Consider the following 20,393-nt stretch of genomic DNA (forward strand, 5'->3'; position numbering starts at 1 on the left):
TCTTAGGCAAGAGAGAATTTTCGAGATTTCTGTTCCGCAAAAGTGTCTATAACATCATCAAAGTTAAAGATCGAATTTTCAATAGACAGAATAGCCAAGTTATGTAACTGGTAACCGGTCTTGTCTCATAGAGTTTCTTAAGTAGGGTTTTATCATTTTTAATTTTGAAAATGATCCTTCAGCACTAGCTGTAGTCACAAACTATTTTTCCTTTTCGTCTCTGAAAGTGGGTCGAAAACTGGCAAATAATTCAGATATGTCTTTTTTTATATATCTGAACAAATTCTAGAGCTTTAAAAAGTGGAAGGCTTCAAAACACTGGAACTTAAAACAATTTCATTCATTGGATTGAAACGCGATTTCAGTTGGTTTATAATGATGTCCAATACTCGATAAAATATGTTCACTTTGAACAAACTTTCCAGATCTTGGAGACGCTTATCTTCGCAAAGCTCATCAAAATGGCGTTTTACTATCGTCTGGCGAGTTTTAGAAAATTCAGGGATGATGAATCATTTTTCTGCTACATTAAAAATCGATCTTTAAATTTTTAAATTTTCAAATTCATGTCGATATCTAGACATTTTCATAAGGCATTTGAGATTGAAGTGCTTTAGAGGCTGCATCGATAGTAAGTAGGATCGTGCAATGACATAACAAAACTCTAGTTTTTGTTCTTCTTTTTGAATGAAAGAGCTTCATTTCTTTCATCTGATTTGCAATTTAACGGTATGTTTTCGTTAACGCTTTTTGGACAACAAACCGAACTTTTAAAGAACAAACGACATCACAACGTCCTGTCCATCTAGTAGGGTTTAATGTTATTAAAGTTGAACACTCAATTTTTTCATTAGATATAAAACTTGATGACATATTCCATCTTTCGAACCTATGCCCAAAAAAATTATAAATTTGTTGAACTGTTTCAAAAAATGTTTGCATATCAATAACCTTACCCGATTAACTTGAAATGGTACTATAGTCTTTAGTTGTCTCACGTTGGATTTTTAGCAGAACTTATAAAAATCTACTTTTGAAATAAAATAAAATACTCAGGTACAATGTAATCTATTTGAGCTCGCCGCCTCTTGGCCCGGGGCCCTCTTGGGTCGGGGGACCGTGGCATTTTGCCAGCCCTGCCATCCTATTGTTACGCCGCTGGTTATGGTTAAGATATTATGGTATGGGACCAATAATCGATTGCATTGATTTCTCTAAGGTTGTTTGAATCGGCTGTTTTATATGAATACGTATGCCGTTGTTGTTATTGTTGAGCTCAAGGCCGGATTAAATAAAACGCTTTTATTTGGTTTTAATTTAATTTAATGTCAATATTTCGACCTCAGTCTGAAGTCATCATCAGGACTGCAAAAAACAATACGTATTTATAACAAACATATGCACCTAAAAACATTAAGTAACATATATCATATCAACACAACTTACATTTGCAATACTAACATTTAACAAAACAATTATAAAATGAAACAGCGATTGATAATCTAAACAGAGAATATAAACAAATGAAAGAACCGTAATTGTAAACAAAAAACTTTCAAAACAACAAAGTAATAGACGGAGAATACATAAATGCGTGGTCATCTCAGTATTACAATTATATTCAAAACGAAGACGAAGCCTTTATATTTGTGTGGGTGGGTAACATTACATTGACATTAAATTAAATTAAAACCAAATAAAAGCGTTTTATTTAATCCGGCCTTGAGCTCAACAATAACAACAACGGTATATACTAACGGCCAAAAAAGAAAATAAATTATGGAAAACCGGAGAGCACACCGAGAAGTTGAAGACGTCACCAACGTCTATAAAAACATCAAGAAAGGTTGTCTAAGCTTTGGGCAATTGAGGGCGAGCAGTTTAATAAGAGTTATAAATGAGTAATTTTATGTGCTTGTAAGCGTATGAGTCGTGGCACAGTGGCTGACGTACCCGACCAAACGCCCGGGGTTGCGGGTTCAACTCCCACCAAGCATTCCTTTTTTTTTTTTAAATTTATAAATTATTATTATTAATGGACTGTATTGAGTTTATGGGGTTTTTGATTTAATGTATTCCATTTATTGAGTTGGGTAGTTTTAGTGTTATTGGTGTATTTAAGTCATGGGAGGATGCATAGCATCAGTACACCTTTATTTATTTAATTTGGGGGCGAGCACTGGGGGGCTCTGAGGCTTCGCTCTACTGAGCCACCTCATCCTCTATTTGAAGAACCCTTTAAAATGTGATATGGAGGCGAGCACGGGACGGCTCTGAGGTATTGGCACCCCATTTTCTACAAGAAAAACCTCTATTTATTTAATTTGGGGCGAGAGTTGGGCACTCTGAGGTTTCGCTCTAATGAGCCACCTCATCTTCTATTTGAAGAACCCCTTCAAAGTGTGATATGGAGGCGAGCACTGGGCTCTGATGTATTAACACACCATCCGAAGAACCTCGATTTTAATTAAAAAACTCAAACTATGTCTTTAGAATATTTCACTAACCAGTTGAGAATTACAAGCACACTCAATGGCTACTGAAACAAACGAACGAAAAATGTTCATAGTTTAAGTCGCTTAAACAAAGGTTATGACAACAAAACCCAGAAACGCGTAAAACAATACCAACGCACTACACATCAGACCACAAGACTTTCAGAGTCTACGTTGTTTCTGGAGAGGTGTAGGAGAAACGGAATAACACCGAAATTTATCAGCAATGCGACCAAAAACATTACTTACATTATCAACAACAACATCAGCAACAGCAAAATACCAACAAAACTTTCAAACATCGTGAATACATACATAGAAAAGATCAAGTGGAAACTTCTAAATATTATCATAGCAATAAAGCACGAACTTCTGCGTCAAAAAGGAAATAAGGTAAATAGATTAAGGACAGAAATAACACAATACATCAACACACACGACTCCACGGCATTCTTCAAAAGCGAAGAATGTTGACGAACAAACTCAAAACGAACATGAAAACGTCACAAGTTAACAAATATGAGGATTTTAATCGAAAACAAGAACAACTATTGAATATTAGGGTGATACCGGAATGGATTGCAAACACGACCAACACACAAATACCTACAAACATTCAATGGCTCCTTTCTCTAGGACCTAAACATGCGCTGCCAACAGAAGTGAGTAAAATTCCACTGTTTAAAATAATAGCTGACGGAGAAAATTACATACAGACAATTAAAGAAAAAGAGACGGCACTTCTGCAAAATCACTTAAACATGACGACAACTTCGGTTAGAGATAGATTTACAAAGGACACCCTGCGCTCTACCAAACAATTTTTAAGGAACAATGAACAACTATTAATCGTCAACGCAGATAAGGGAAACGTCACAGTAGTGATGGATAAGTTAGAATATGACAAAAAGATGTAGACGATCGTGAATGATATTTCCACATACAGAGTGTTAAAGCGCGACCCCACCAGTAGGCTACAACAAAAAAATAATGAAATAGTAGAAAAAATGTACAACAACAAATCCATCGACCTAAAAGGAAAATTCCGTCTTAATTGTAAAACAGCAAACCCACCCCGAATTTATGGGTTGCCCAAAATCCACAAGGCAGATATTCCGCTTAGACCTATTTGTTCGTCGGTCAATTCTCCGTCCTACAGTCTGTGTAAATTCGTTGTCCAAATTTTAAAAAATCTAACGCGGGTATCCAAGTATAATGTAAAAGACGCGATAGACTTCAAGAATAGGATTAAGGATACTTATGTGTATGATGATGAGTGTTTAGTGTCGTTCGATGTTGCTTCCTTATTTCCCAGTATCCCAGTAGATTTGGCCCTTGATATAATAGATTCCAAATGGGACCAGATAAAAGAACACACGTCCATGGCAAAAGAGCTTTTCTTGACCGCTGTTAAGTTCTGTATCAAGGAAAACCGATATTTTAAGTACAAGGATAAAATATACGAGCAACGGTCAGGAATGCCAATGGGATCACCAGCTTCACCTGTAATAGCGGATATCGTGATGGAAGAACTGTTAACCAGATTTGAGACTGAATCGGTGAACAAACCACGATTACTAACAACGTATGTGGACGGCTTATTCACTATAATAAGAACGGAAGATACGAACATAATGTTGAGTACACTCATTGGATATCACAGATCCATCAAATTCACACTGGAAATAGAAAGAGACGGAAAACTACCATTCTTGGATACATTGGTCATCAGAAGGAATAATTTCTTAACCATAGATTGGTACCAACAACAGCCTCGGGGAGGCTCATAAATTTCTACTCACAACATGAAAAAAGACTTATTTTGAACACTGCTAATAATTTTGTCAGACGAGTTTTGTCCATCAGCGACAATATTTACCATGAGAAAAATATTATAGTTATTAAAAAGATCTTGGAAAACAACAACTTTCCCACAGAGCTGACCAAGAAAATAATTCGCGATTATTATTCCCGACCCAGTGATAGCGTTAATAAAGAAGCTAAAAGCGTTAAGATATACAAGTCTGCAACATATGTCCCGAGATTATCAGAAAGAATAAGATATTCGAACATGTATGACAAAGAAAACGTGCGGTTAGCTTTCACCTATGACAACACACTACGGAAAATTTTCAGTAATCTAAAAGATAAAATCTCAACACAAGAAAAATCGGATATTGTATACAAGATTCCTTGCAATGGTGACGGGTCCCACATATGCGATAAAGTATATGTGGGTACTACAAAAAAAAAACTCAAGACAAGGATATCCGCACACAAATCTAACATAAAATTAATGAACAATTTTGCGGACAACAAAACAGCTTTAACTTCGCACTGCCAAGATACAGGACATTACCCGGACTTTGACAATGTCGCTATTTTAGAAAAGGAGAGAAATTATAATAAACGTTTCATGTTAGAAATGCTACACATAGTGGACACCCCTAATGATAAGAGGATGAATTTTAAAACGGACATCGCGAATTGTTCACATGTCTACCGCAACCTAATCAGGAACAACAAACATTCGTGACACATTTTTTACCCACCCACACAAATATAAAGGCTTCGTCTTCGTTTTGAATGTAATTGTAATACTGAGATGACCACGCATTTATGTATTCTCCGTCTATTACTTTGTTGTTTTGAAAGTTTTTTGTTTACAATTACGGTTCTTTCATTTGTTTATACTCTCTGTTTAGATTATCAATCGCTGTTTCATTTTATAATTGTTTTGTTAAATGTTAGTATTGCAAGTGTAAGTTGTGTTGATATGATATATGTTACTTAATGTTTTTAGGTGCATATGTTTGTTATAAATACGTATTGTTTTTTGCAGTCCTGATGATGACTTCAGACTGAGGTCGAAATATTGACATTAAATTAAATTAAAACCAAATAAAAGCGTTTTATTTAATCCGGCCTTGAGCTCAACAATAACAACAACGGTATATACTAACGGCCAAAAAAGAAAATAAATTATGAATACGTATGTATATTGCAAGTACTACCGGGCCTTTATGGTTATGGCTACGCCCTAACCTTAACGTAAAAAATATGCACATAAATTTACATAACATAGAAAAAATATATACAATGCAAGAAAAGAAGTTTTGATGAGTGTACATTTTTACTTACCAGGACTTGCTAAACGCCGTTCACGTCTTTGCAAAATTCGATCTTCAACATAAGCACCCTTTGGTAAAGCTGAATTTGCAACACATAGATGTATGTATGTATGTAGGGATGTATTTATATACAAATGTGGAAAAATAATTAAAAAGCAATAAAAAGAAAAACAATAAAGGAAAAGCGCATCCATTTTTTTACAATAGGATAGTTTTGGATTCTGTTTCATTAGGGGGATTTGCTTTGTATTGCACAGAATGCACGGATTGTAAGGACTATAAATTTACAAGAACAAAATACATACAAAAATCTATATGCACTTCGTGCAATATATGTGACCCGGTCAATGAAAAGGTGGCTTATGACTCAAAAAACAAAAAACAGCTCTTAACAGATTTTTCTCACAATTTCGTTTTTGAGTCATAAGCCACCTTTTCATAGACCGGGTCACATATAGTATGCTCAACCGTATGTATATTTTCGTGCAACGAATTGTTGGAAATGCAAATGAACTGTGCTTCAACGGTATTCCTCTCATTTTGCTCCCGAAAAGCTTGAGTATTTGTTTTTCATACTATTTTTTCTTATTTTGTTATTTTATCTGAAAATATTTTGACTATGCTTAAGGATGCATGCTTTTCTTTTGCAATGGGGTGTTCTCGTAGTCTTGCATATTTTGCCGAAGGATTGAACAATCCATGCAATCCCTGCACCTTGCAATACAAATCGAATCCACCTATTGAATTCGCAGATTGGTGTAGTATATTTGCGCAATACTCTAACAAAATATACGGCTGTGCATTTTCTACGTCATTGAAAATAGGCAACATTAAAAATCGTTATATATTTATTAAACTCTGAATAGCAACAAAAGTTCTTCACCATCCGAAGCTTATATTTGCTATAGCAACGTTTCCAATACCAAATTTACAAAACTCTGCTGCCTTAATAGCCTGTTTCATATTTAGTTTTTAGATATACTTCGAACTTTCAACTGGTTTGATGAAGAGAAAAAGTTTTGGCATGTTTTTATAGTCTCTACAAAATAGCATATTAAAAGTTTTAATATATAGGCCATCCTCTTCAGTTTGACAGTTATAATAATCGGAAGATGTGAAACCAAATTTCTTAGCGCGATTTGTATGGAAAGTTTGAAAATCCGATAACTAAACGCTAATAATTTCAGAGTCGAATTTTTTTAGCCTCCAAGCTTATACACAGGGTGTTTGTCACACACCGCAAAATTTCAAGTTTTTTTAATGTGTGCTGCAACCATTAATTTAACCCTGAAGGTATTTCTTGGACACTTGAATAAATGGAAATCCTTTTACGTTTCAGTTGATGCATGCAGACCGCATCTTCAAAGAGTTTTTGTGAAGAATGTGAAGGATGTGAAAATCAATATGGGAAAATACACAAAATGTCTGGAGCGTTTTCTTATGTTGTGGATACCGCGCATAAATCCAGTGGACTACTCTAGGGATTGCAGCAATTTTTATTATATGTACACTGTTTTAGATTCATAGTGGAGTAATTAAAATTATTCAGTAGATATTTAGAAAAAAAAGTATTTTTATAAAATATATTTTTAACCCAATCAATATTTAGTTAAAACTTTTGAAGCCAATGACAAAATACATATATATATTTTATGAGTGTATTGGGGTAAATGTATGTAGATATTATTTTCACTGAACCTACCTGGCATTGGTTGCACCTTAAGCCCAAATGTGTAAGCAGGTGAGGTGTCTAATTTACAATTTTCGGGACGATAGTGGCCAGGTGCTTTGAGAATAATGAAAATTTTACATTTAAAATAAACATGCTACATATATGTAAATATTTACAAGGAAATACAACAAAACGTTTATGTGTAATAAAGATAATTAAATGCAGATATGAAGTTGGAAAATGTTTGATTTTTTGATATCTAATGTTCATAATTGTTTCCCTTCTTTCATCGTAACAGGTCAAATAGTTTAATTTGCTGTAAGACAGTGACAAATAAACTATGAGTTAATTATATTATTTATTTCTGATTACTTTTTTGGGTGTGTTGCATTGCTCAATTATATAGTTGGCTCATCTTAACAGCTCATTTCAGTTTTTTGATTTCCCTGGTATAGGGAGAGGGAAAACGCAAAATATTACCAACACATTGACAACTATTTACTGACGTGGTGGTAAATTTTTTATAAAAAATAGTTTCACATCACTTTAAGTTATTTTTTTAGTAAATGCATCTAATTTAGCGCATTATTTTAGCAAAACACACAAGAATTGCAAATTTTTATGTTTTCTCTCCATTCCATTCGCTTAAGACCAACACGCAGATTTTGACAATCTGAACAAAAGTATGTTGTTGCTGTAGAGACGAGCCAATCATATAGTTGAACCACGGTGTATTGTCAATCAGTTTTTGTACATTTTTTATAATTTATTGAAAAATTAACATTTTTCCTTTACATTTCATTAACTTAAGGCAAATCCATACCAGGTGGTGGCAAAGCGAATTCAACCAATTCGCCGTGCAGAAGAATGTCAAGTCAAAAGAAAATTTTCATTGATTGATTAACTGACATATTGTAGTACAAGGCGTTCCATGGAAAATAATCAAGAAGAAGCAATCAGCTGTTGGGATAACAACACCTGGTACTGAATTCGCCTTGCATTTACTTAAAAAAATAATTTTTTGTAGCACACAAATGTGTTATTTCAAACCTTGTTAAGAGTGTACAAGAGGAGTCGACTGCTAATATACTTCCAAAAATGTCAGAAGAGGAGCTACAAGGCGAGTTTTTGGCTCAGGCTAGTAATCCAAAGAGGATATAAAAAAATTTTCTTTTATCAACAATTATTCACGAAAAACCAAAAAGTTACAATGGGCCGCTCCGAAACCGAGATTTTAATCTATAGAATTTGCGAAGAGCACTCATATACATTAGAGGCATTCGTCCGCGCTTCAAGCCGGTCCAACATCGGTTTGGGCATCGACATTTTCCCCGCCCATAACACTTTTATGCACAGGTGTGTGTGTGCAACAAAAGAAAATTTTCATTGATTGATTAACTGACATATTGTAGTACAAGGCGTTCCATGGAAAATAATCAAGAAGAAGCAATCAGCTGTTGGGATAACAACACCTGGTACTGAATTCGCCTTGCATTTACTTAAAAAAATAATTTTTTGTAGCACACAAATGTGTTATTTCAAACCTTGTTAAGAGTGTACAAGAGGAGTCGACTGCTAATATACTTCCAAAAATGTCAGAAGAGGAGCTACAAGGCGAGTTTTTGGCTCAGGCTAGTAATCCAAAGAGGATATAAAAAAATTTTCTTTTATCAACAATTATTCACGAAAAACCAAAAAGTTACAATGGGCCGCTCCGAAACCGAGATTTTAATCTATAGAATTTGCGAAGAGCACTCATATACATTAGAGGCATTCGTCCGCGCTTCAAGCCGGTCCAACATCGGTTTGGGCATCGACATTTTCCCCGCCCATAACACTTTTATGCACAGGTGTGTGTGTGCAACAAAATCATCAAAATTAGAACAACCAAAAATTTGTCAACCATTATTTGCAAATTTTTTTTTGACAGAAATGATGCCGAGATCAAGACGCGCTTTTAGAAACCTCTTTCTATTTTTGTAAACGTATATTAGCAGTCGACCCCTACTTTACACTTTTAACCAAACTTTTTTTAATAAAAAAATGTCAAATTGTGCGTTTCCTTCGTTTAAGCAAATGTTAAGAGTTAATTGTTACACAGAAAGGAAGAAAAATTGTTGGAAGAAAAAATATTTTTTTAATTCAGTCTAATGTTCTTTAAAAAGTCGTATAAATTGAAGTATGTTGATGTGTATGAATGCGTAAGGCAAGCGCCTAAAAGTGTGTGATACAAATTTTATGGAAATACGAATGTGTGTGAAGATACCGAACTATTCTAATGGAACTTAAGGAATTCCGTCAATAAGGCCGCATCTGAGCGAAATTATTTTTTTGTCAAAAAAGCTTCGAACTTAATATATGTATTTCCAAATTCGACATAAATTGGACCAAAAATTTAACTAATAAAAGCAAAAATGATTATGAATAATTTTTATCACTGACTTCTTTAAAAAAAACAACAAACAAGTGTGAAAGAGAAAAAACATACCTGGTGCACTTGAAGTTAATTTTTGCTTGGGCTTCAGACCAAAAGTATAAGAGGGTGCATGCTCGAAGGTGTGCTTTTCTGGCTCATAAGCAGTGGGTGCTGTCAAAATTAGACGCCAGTCAACATGAAATAAGCAACAACACATGCAAAGGCAAGGAAGAGTTTGAGGTAGATTAAGATTTATACAAATTACACAAACAAATTGATATGTATTAATCAATTTCCAAATAAATTTATAAATAATTTGTGCGTAGATTTAGAACTTAAATATCCTCAATTATATCGAGCACTGATTATTTATTGATAACACTTGTAAGATCTTACCTGGGGTTTCACTGATTAAGTCACGCCTCACCTTCATACCAAATGTGTACGCTGGGCCATGATCCAAATCCAATTTCTCGTAATGATACTGGCCCGGTGCCGGTGATTCACTTCTAACGGTTGGTTTTATTTTCATACCAAATGTAAAAGCTGCTTTGTGATCGACATTACTCTCTTCGGGCTTATAATCACAGGGCGAGGGGGTGTTGTCAGTTTGTTGTAAATATTTACGGCTATTCATGGTGAAACCAGGAGTATGATCCAAACGAACCCTTTCCGGATAATATTCACATGGAGCTGGTGTTTCATTCACTTTCTGTACATCTCTACGTCCAACAATGGTGAACGCTGGCGAATGATCCAAATTAACTTTTTCAGTCGCATAGTCACCGGGAGCTGGGGTTTCAATTGTTATAGTTTGGCGACGTCTTCCACTTATTGTGTAGGCAGGCGAGTTATCTGCACGGAATTTTTCAGGTGAATATTCACCAGGTGCTGGTGTTGAAGCCCCAATTTTCGGTTCATGGCGACTCGTAAATGTGTAACTGGGTGTGTGATCCAATCGCACATTTTCGGGGCTATAATCACCCGGAGCTGGTGTGTCGTTACTTATCGTTGGATCGTGCTTTCCAGCCATTGTGAACGAGGGCATATGATCGAGTCTCACCTTTTCGGGGCAGTAAGCACCTGGAGCTGGTGTATCACTGGATTTGCTGAAGCCGTGGCGCCCACCCATAGAATATGCGGGCGCATGATCTAGACGAACTTTTTCAGGACAATAATCTCCAGGTGCAGGTGTATCGTTGCTAACTTTGGGATCGTGCTTCCCTGCCATTGTATATGACGGATTATGATCAAGCCTTACTTTCTCAGGGCAATAAGCTCCAGGGGCCGGTGTGTCACTCGGTTTGCTTAAGTCATGCCGACCACCCATGGAATATGCTGGTGTATGATCTAAGCGTACCTTCTCAGGACAATAATCTCCAGGCGCGGGAGTATCGTTGGTAACTTTGGGCTCGTGCTTCCCTGCCATTGTATATGACGGATTATGATCAAGCCTTACTTTCTCAGGGCAATAAGCTCCAGGGGCCGGTGTGTCACTCGGTTTGCTTAAGTCATGCCGACCACCCATTGAATATGCTGGTGTATGATCTAAGCGTACCTTCTCAGGACAATAATCTCCAGGCGCGGGAGTATCGTTGATAACTTTGGGATCGTGCTTCCCTGCCATTGTATATGACGGATTATGATCGAGCCTTACTTTCTCAGGGCAATAAGCTCCAGGGGCTGGTGTGTAACTGGGTTTGCTTAAGTCGTGGCGACCACCCATCGAGTATGCTGGTGTATGATCTAAGCGTACCTTCTCAGGACAATAATCTCCAGGCGCGGGATTATCGTTGATAACTTTGGGATCGTGCTTCCCTGCAATTGTATATGACGGATTATGATCGAGCCTTACTTTTTCAGGGCAATAAGCTCCAGGGGCCGGTGTGTCACTGGGTTTGCTTAAGTCGTGGCGACCACCCATCGAGTATGCTGGTGTACGATCTAAGCGTACCTTCTCAGGACAATAATCTCCAGGCGCGGGAGTATCGTTGATAACTTTGGGATCGTGTTTCCCTGCCATTGTATATGACGGATTATGATCGAGCCTTACTTTCTCAGGGCAATAAGCTCCAGGGGCCGGTGTGTCACTGGGTTTGCTTAAGTCATGCCGACCACCCATGGAATATGCTGGTGTATGATCTAAGCGTACCTTCTCAGGATAATAATCTCCAGGCGCGGGAGTATCGTTGATAACTTTGGGATCGTGCTTCCCTGCCATTGTATATGACGGATTATGATCGAGCCTTACTTTCTCAGGGCAATAAGCTCCAGGGGCCGGTGTGTCACTGGGTTTGCTTAAGTCGTGACGACCACCCATCGAGTATGCTGGTGTACGATCTAAGCGTACCTTCTCAGGACAATAATCTCCAGGCGCGGGAGTATCCTTGATAACTTTGGGATCGTGCTTCCCTCCCATTGTATATGACGGATTATGATCGAGCCTTACTTTCTCAGGGCAATAAGCTCCAGGGGCCGGTGTGTCACTGGGTTTGCTTAAGTCATGCCGACCACCCATGGAATATGCTGGTGCATGATCTAAGCGTACCTTCTCAGGACAATAATCTCCAGGCGCGGGAGTATCGTTGATAACTTTGGGATCGTGCTTTCCTCCCATTGTATATGACGGATTATGATCGAGCCTTACTTTCTCAGGGCAATAAGCTCCAGGGGCCGGTGTATCACTGGGTTTGTTTAAGTCGTGCCGACCGCCCATCGAATATGCTGGTGTATGATCTAAGCGTACCTTCTCAGGACAATAATCTCCAGGCGCGGGAGTATCGTTGATAACTTTGGGATCGTGTTTCCCTGCCATTGTATATGACGGATTATGATCGAGCCTTACTTTCTCAGGGCAATAAGCTCCAGGGGCCGGTGTGTCATTGGGTTTGCTTAAGTCGTGGCGACCACCCATCGAGTATGCTGGTGTATGATCAAGACGAACCTTCTCAGGACAGTAATCTCCAGGAGCGGGTGTGTCGTTTGGAACTTTTGGATCATGTTTTCCTGCCATTGTGTAGGAGGGAGTATAATGAAGTCTCACTTTCTCAGGGCAATAAGTTCCAGGAGCCGGTGTATCACTGGGTTTTTGAAGGTCGTGCCGACCACCCATCGAATATGCAGGCGTATGATCAAGCCGCACCTTCTCAGGACAATAGTTCGCCGGGCCGGGAGTTTGGCTGATGGTAACTGTTTCATGCTTTCCCCCTATCGTATAAGCTGGTGTGTTATCGAGACGCACTTTTTCTGGATAGTAAGCTCCTGGCGCTGGGCTATGACTTTGCAATAAAACTTGATGTCTACCAGTTATTGTGTACGAGGGCGTATGATCAAGGCGGACATTTTCGGGACAATAAGCTCCTGGTGCTGGTGAATCGTTGATTTTGCTTAATTCAGGTCGGCCCGCAATGGAGTATGCCGGACTGTGATCCAAACGAACTTTTTCTGGTTGATAATCGCCAGGTGCTGTTTAAGTAAAGAAATTTAATGAGATTTTGCCGTTAATTAAAGTCGGGATGGTGTTATGAGATTCGATATTAATAGTTAATAAGGCCAAGTAAAGTTTAGTAAAGCTACGAACTGGTTAACTGATATTACGGTGTATGTGAATTTATACTCTGTTCAAAATCAATATGTACATACATACATACATACATAATTTTACCTATGTAATTTAAATTTATAGGGGGGTGCAGAGAAACACACATGTCACCTGGACGTAGCCACCTGGACGTTTAAAAGGGACCTAACTTTGTTATGATTTTAGCGCCATTCTAAAAGAATAAGGAAGCTCGAATTAGGTCCCCTTCAATTGTCCAGTTGAGGAATGCGCGTTGACAATTTTTTTTTTGCTTAAATTGCGATTTACCTGGAGTTCCCTTATCGAAGTTTAACTTTGTTCTTGTACCAAATGTGTAGCTCGGTGATTTCTTTTGAATGAATGATAACTCAGGATGGTAACTATTTGGCGCTATTTAATTTCATAATTTATGCAAATAACCATTTTTGTGTTTTATAATCAGAATTAAAAGAGAAAAGATGTGAAAATTTAAATTAAAAAAGACATCAATATCGCGTGTCTTAAATGTGTCGACTTTAAAAAGTGTTTTAATACTACAATTTTGTGAAATAAATTTTAAGTTAAGTTTAAGTAACATGCAACTAACTCAACAAATTTTCAACTACCTATAAATTAAGCCTAGTTTACATGTAACGAGGTAATCTTCACTCTAAATCAGTAATATATAAGTTTTCCATATACATTTATCTATTCGATAATCAGTAGATATGAACAATGTTTAATATTACAGATGCCGGTGTTTTGTCCTTGACCTAGAACAATCTCTATACCTCTAGATGGAAGCACGAAAGAAAGGTGAAACATGAAATGGGACAAATGTGAATCTCTAGATTAGCTATTGTGGATTTATTTTATATTAGTGCATGAGTAAACGAGGCTTTAGGGCGTTTGTCCTTGATTTTGCCACATCTACTGAAAGATGACATGAATTATTAAGATTGCTTGAATATCAACACAGGTCAAATTTTTTTCGGATGTCAGATAAAATATGTCTTTGGTCAGAATAAAGTATTTCGATATTTGTTGATAACACAGGCCGGCATATTAAAAAACCCAGAACTGATGATATACTGTTCTAAACGTCCCCGAAACGTAGAATCTGAAATCGGTGCCAGAATTTTTAAAATGGTTCTGCGTTTTGGAAACATTAGAACCTGAAAGTGATATAGTGGTAGCTTCTTCGCTATATTCACTACGTTTTTTCGTGGCGAAAATTTAATTATATGTATTACAAAATAAACTATTAAACTTAAGTCGGAATGCGAGGCTACCCTTATAAGAATTGTGTGGTTCAAATTAGCCGTGTTTTTTTTAAAAGCGTATATGGGCGGTCACCGTGGTGTGATGGTAGCGTGCTCTGCCTTCCACACCGTATGCCCGTATGCCGTATGAAAACTCATCTGCCGTGCAGATGCCGTTCGGAGTCGGCATAAAACATGTAGGTCCCGTCCGGCCAATTTGTAGGGAAAATCAAGAGGAGCACGACGCAAATTGGAGAGAAGCTCGGCCTTAGATATCTTCGGAGGTTATCGCGCCTTACATTTATTTTTTTTTATTTTAACATGTTTACGTTTGCGCGTAAAAAAACGCTTATCCTCACTTAGATAATGCTTAGGAGACCCATCGCGGCGGAGACACAAACCTCTGGTGGCCATAATGTATAACATATAGCTAACTCGGTTGCGATGAATAGTGGACACACAGCATTTTTAGACGTGAAACATAGAATTGGTGTTGAGGTGAAACATAGACACATATTTCAGTTGCATCTGAGTATAATGTGTATTGAAATTTAGGAGTACTAATTTTATGCGCAGCAGTTTGACGCATAGCAGCCCATATAAAGTTTAAGGGTAAACGTCTATAGATGCAAAAAAAAAACAGCTATTATTGTAGGACATTTTAACCCTTAAGTGACCTCCTGAACATAATCTTAATCGTTGAGCAGAGCTCACAGACTATATTAACTTTGTTCGCATAACGGTAAACCGTAACGGCATAAACTAATCGAGATAGATATAGACTTCTATATATCAAAATGATCTGGGTGAAAAAAGAAATTCATTTAGCCATGTCCGTCCGTCTGTCCGTCTGTCCGTCCGTCTGTAAACACGATAACTTGAGTAAATTTTGAGGTATCTTGATGAACTTTGGTATGTAGGTTCCTGGGCGCTCATCTCAGATCGCTATTTAAAATGAACGAAATCGGACTACAACCACGCCCACTTTTTCGATATCGAAAATTTCGAAAAACCGAAAAACTGCGATAATTCATTACCAAAGACGGATAAAGCGATAAAACTTGGTAGGTGCGTTGACCTTGTGACGCAAAATAGAAAATTAGTAAACTTTTGGACAATGGGCGTGGCACCGCCAACTTTTAAAAGAAGGCAATTTAAAAGTTTTGCAAGCTGTAATTTCGCAGTCGTATGTATGCTAAATAAAAATTAGCAAAATCGGATGACGAACACGCCCACTTTAAAAAAAAAAAATTTGAAAGCCAAATTTTAACAAAAAATTTAAAATCTTTACAGTATTAAGTAAATTATGTCAACATTCAACTCCAGTAATGATATGGTGCAACAAAATACAAAAATAAAACAAAATTTCAAAATGGGCGTGGCTCCGCCCTTTTTCATTTAATTCGTCTAGAATACTTTTAAGGCCATAAGTCGAACAAAAATTTACCAATCCTTGTGAAATTTGGTAGGTGCATAGATTCTATGACGATAACTGTTTTTGTGAAAATGCGGGAAATAAGTTGAAGCCACGCCCAGTTTTTAGACATAGTCGACCATCTGTTCTTCCGCTCGGCCGTTAACACGATAACTTGAGCAAAAATCGATATATCTTAACTAAACTTAGTTCACGTACTTATCTGAAGGCCATCATTCTATACCTAATATGAAAAAAAGAGATGAGACATGGTAATTGGATTGGTTTATTGACGCAAAATATAACTTTAGAAAAAACTTTGTAAAATGGGTGTGACACATACCATATTAAGTAGAAGAAAATGAAAAAGTTTTGCAGGGCGAAATCAAAAGCCCTTGGAATCTTGGCAGGAATACTGTTCGTGGTATGACATATATAAATAAATTAGCGGTACCCGACATTAGATGTTCTGGGTCACCCTGGTCCGTCCACATTTTTTCGATATCTCGAAAACGCCTTCACATATACAACTAAGGCCTACTACCTTTTAAAACCCTCATTAATACTTTTAATTTGATACCCATATCGTACAAACACATTCTAGAGTCACCTCTGGTCCACCCTTATTATCTCGAAAACGCGTCCACCTATAGAACTAAGGCTCAATACGTTTTAAATAATTATTAACACCTTTCATTTGATACACATGTCATACAAACACATTCCAGAGTTACCCTTGGTTCATTTTGCTAAATGGTGACTTTCCCTTATTTTGTCTCCAAAGCTCTCAGCTGAGTATGTAATGTTCGGTTACACCCTTCCTTACTTGTTTTTATTTATTTATTTAATCAATTTTTGTTGTTATATTTTTTTAATCTATAATAAAAAATATTATAAGTTTAGCCAAAGAATGCAAAACGATCCGTCTAGACTTTCAGCCAGAGTTGAAATTATATCGGCCACAACCAATAATTTGCACAAGGTTAAGGCTGCATATCTTGTGAATGTCGTTGTTTGTGTGATATTTCTACTTCACATAATTAAATCTACATTTTTAGTTAAACGTGTTTGTGTTTGTACTTTCTAATTACGAAATTACGTGAAACTATCTCTCCATCAATACTACTATAAAGATTACTACACTAGAGAACAAGAAACTTCAGTAAAGTAGAATCAACAAAATTTACCTTAGTTCAGAACTAAAGATTCGAAACACGTAAAACGACATCAGAAATGCGCGTAATCTTAAAATTAACAGATAATTAAACGCCACCATCTAAACTGCGTTCACTCTGTTTCTCTCTCTTTAATGGAATTGGTTAGAATGATTGTGAGGTTAAACACGAATCTAAAAAGCTAAAAATTTTTAAATGGAGCGCATACTTTTAATGAATGTTAGTAAAATATATACAATATATGTAGGTATGTAATTATCAAGTTAATATATAAAACTTTGAACGCACAAAGGCAGATGAAAATAAAATTAATTAAGTTTGCCACATTTGCTTCTAGTCCATCCATCCATTTAGCCATCCATCTCTACAACTTTCATAATCTTAAATTTATATGACCAATACCACATGCTTAATTGATATATTAATTAAAAAAAAAAAACAATAACATACCTGGGGTTAGACTTGGTTTTTCGTTTGGCGGCTTTTGGCCAAATGAATATTTGGGCGTTGAATCGATGATGGCCTTTGCAGAGCGATCTACATCATATTCACCAGGTGCTGGTGTTTTATAAAGTGTGCTGTCTTTGGGGCGGCTGCGTAAACTTGCGGCTGGTGGTGTTGCTTTGCCCTTCATTCCCAGACCCGTAACATCGTATTGCGCTGGGCCTGGTCCGATTGAATCGAAATTTTTGCGATGTTTTTGACCGAATGTGAATGCTGGTGCGCCTGGTTTCTTTGAGTCTGGCACTTTACGGCCTTAAAATATGTAAACACGATTAATTATATTATAGGACAATTCGTCGCATTGGCAAATCATACCGACTAGTGTTGGTAATTGTACACACGCTGGTCCCGGACTTGAAGTCTCTGCGGCAATTTTACCGCGGCGTACAGTCGGTGTCCAAGGTCTCTGCTCTATTCCGGTACCCATGGTCAATAGTCGTTTTTTAGTTACTTCTTCACAGGGTCCACGTAGAATTTTCGTTCTTCCTTTTTTGAACTGTTCGGTGGATAGATAGATATTAAAATTTTATTACCCTTAGAATATAAACAAGATAAACTTTTATAACCAAATGTTTAAATAAGATAGCATTTATTTACCCTCGCCACCATTTTTTTATTATTTAAGAGTTGTGTTTAGGTGATAGTTAAGATTGACCAAATATATATGTTCATTTATGTTATGGAAATATTTTTTCAAGTTTGAAGTTCATATCAAAATCAAAAGTTGGTGTTGTGTAGCTTGCATACAAAGTGATTACGATACATTGAAAATTAAATTGGAAATGCAAACTTTAGTGGAACTAAAAAATAAAAATGAATTACCAAATCGACGCCTAAGACCTAGTTTACATATAACGAGATTATCTTAATTTTCGTACTAATCGTTAATTAAATAACTCGCTTTACCATATACATTTTTCCCTTTGATAATCGGTAATTATGAACAAATTTTAGAAATGGCGATTGTTTTTGAACGGTTTTATTTAGGCTGACTTGAAAGGCTGGCTGGTTGGCTGGTTGGATGGCTGGCACGAATTTTGTAATTGAAATTTAAGTAACTTCCCGATAAGCTACAAGGTTGAAACTTGGAATATAGTTCAGAACCCGATGACAATGCAATAATAAGAAAAAAATCGCCGCTAGATGGCGCAAGGATCGAGATATTCACAAAAATCGTATTTGCGGTCCGATTTGGCTCATATTTGGAACACATTATACATACAAGAAAAAAATCCCCGCTAGGTGGCGCAAGGATCGAGATATTCACAAAAATCGTATTTGTGGTCCGATTTGGCTCATATTTGGAACACATAATACATACATGAATAGAAAGCGACCTATGATGTCCGATTTGGCCCATATTTAGAACAAATATTACATACAGTCCGGAGGGCCAATGCATTATGTATTGAGGAATTAGATTGTAACAAATTGTCAGGAAAGTCCTTGCAGTAATGAGTCACTAAATGAACTAAATAGATTGAGAAATAGTAGGGAATTAAATAAAGACTAAACATTTGAAAATTATTTTAATTAAAAAAAATTTTTAATTTAAATGGTTTTATTGAAAACAATACTTACATGAAATAATAATAATACTAAAAGCTAGAAAATAATTAGGAAGGTCCTAGGTACTAGTCATCACACTCCTCATCAATCTAGGGCGTTGATCAGGCAATTAAATAAAAGCGTTGGACGCGTCAAATTTCTATTGATAGTCATAAGCAGGGCCGTAGAGAGAAAATCCGGGCCCGGGACTAAACAAATTAGGGGCCCCCTATAAGAAATCCACTAATACATTTGATTAATTTGAATTAATGACGTCTCATGCATTAATCATTTTTGATGGATTACATCAAACAAAATTTTGCAACATCAACTAAATGATTATTGGACTAAGAGCTGAAAATAAAATTAACACAGAATATTTACTATTTATAATATCTCATTGTAACGTAGAAATAAAATTCTCTTTCATCAGCCACGTATTGTTTCAAATACTCTTTTCTTGTTATTTGGTAACATTTTAATACATTTCTGATAAATTGAATGATGATTATAAATTTTAATTATTCAATATAGATGGTTCGGATATCAGAGAGTGGCTTTTCTTGCTTTTTTCGCAGCAAAATTTTTTATAATAATATACAAATATAACCGTCTTGCCGAAACGGCTTCAACACAAAGCGTGAGATGAACACGATCTATGAAAGTTTTTGATTCTTGAAAGGACGCTGAAGGAACGTCCTGCCCTAGCTACAGTGACAGGTATAGTGCGATAGATACGTAAAGCAACACAAATGTTGGGGAAAATTGTATAGAGATTTTGAACATAGATGGCATTTAACAATTCCAATGGTAACAGACCTTTATCAAAATTTGTTTCGTAAATGGGTTTCAAGTGAATTATTTCGCATTCTAAGCTTTGAGAAATGACCGACTTGTATTTTTGGACAAATTTTGCTGCGCTCGCAAAATCGCCGGCTCAAATTTCTCATAGCTGCAAATCGTTCAGTAATGCCAGTGATTACCGAATCAACGATCACCTGCAATGTATTGTTTTTAAAATCAGACTCTGAAAGAGTCCTTGTAACAATGAGTCACTAAATGAACTAATAGAGTGAGAAATATTAGGCAAGTAAATAAAGACTAAAAACTTGAAAATAAAATAATTAAAAAAAAAATGTTTAAGTTAAACGGTTTTATTGAAAGCAATACTTACACGAAGTAATAATAATACTAAAAGCTAGAAAATAATTAGGTAG

The 20,393-nt window shown here is 36.5% G+C and overlaps 1 protein-coding gene across 6 annotated transcripts in view; it reads right to left on the reverse strand.

Annotated features, from left to right (window-relative positions):
• Positions 1–20,393, reverse strand: part of LOC137241362 (uncharacterized) — a 59,068-nt gene that overhangs the window by 3,361 nt on the left and 35,314 nt on the right. For 2 of the 6 annotated variants that reach the window (XM_067768883.1, XM_067768884.1), the window contains exons 2-8: positions 17,944–18,124; positions 17,575–17,880; positions 13,583–13,684; positions 10,111–13,179; positions 9,787–9,885; positions 7,329–7,412; positions 5,637–5,705 (exon numbers count right to left, since the gene is read on the reverse strand). In XM_067768883.1, coding sequence (XP_067624984.1) covers positions 5,637–5,705; positions 7,329–7,412; positions 9,787–9,885; positions 10,111–13,179; positions 13,583–13,684; positions 17,575–17,880; positions 17,944–18,055 — 3,841 coding nt within the window. In that variant the 5' untranslated portion in view covers positions 18,056–18,124. The remainder of the gene's footprint in view (positions 1–5,636; positions 5,706–7,328; positions 7,413–9,786; positions 9,886–10,110; positions 13,180–13,582; positions 13,685–17,574; positions 17,881–17,943; positions 18,125–20,393) is intronic. The other 4 variants (XM_067768885.1, XM_067768886.1, XM_067768888.1 and 1 more) reach the window with 4 other exon arrangements.

This window comes from Eurosta solidaginis, chromosome 2, assembly GCF_040869045.1.
Source record: "Eurosta solidaginis isolate ZX-2024a chromosome 2, ASM4086904v1, whole genome shotgun sequence".
NCBI lineage: Eukaryota > Metazoa > Arthropoda > Insecta > Diptera > Tephritidae > Eurosta > Eurosta solidaginis.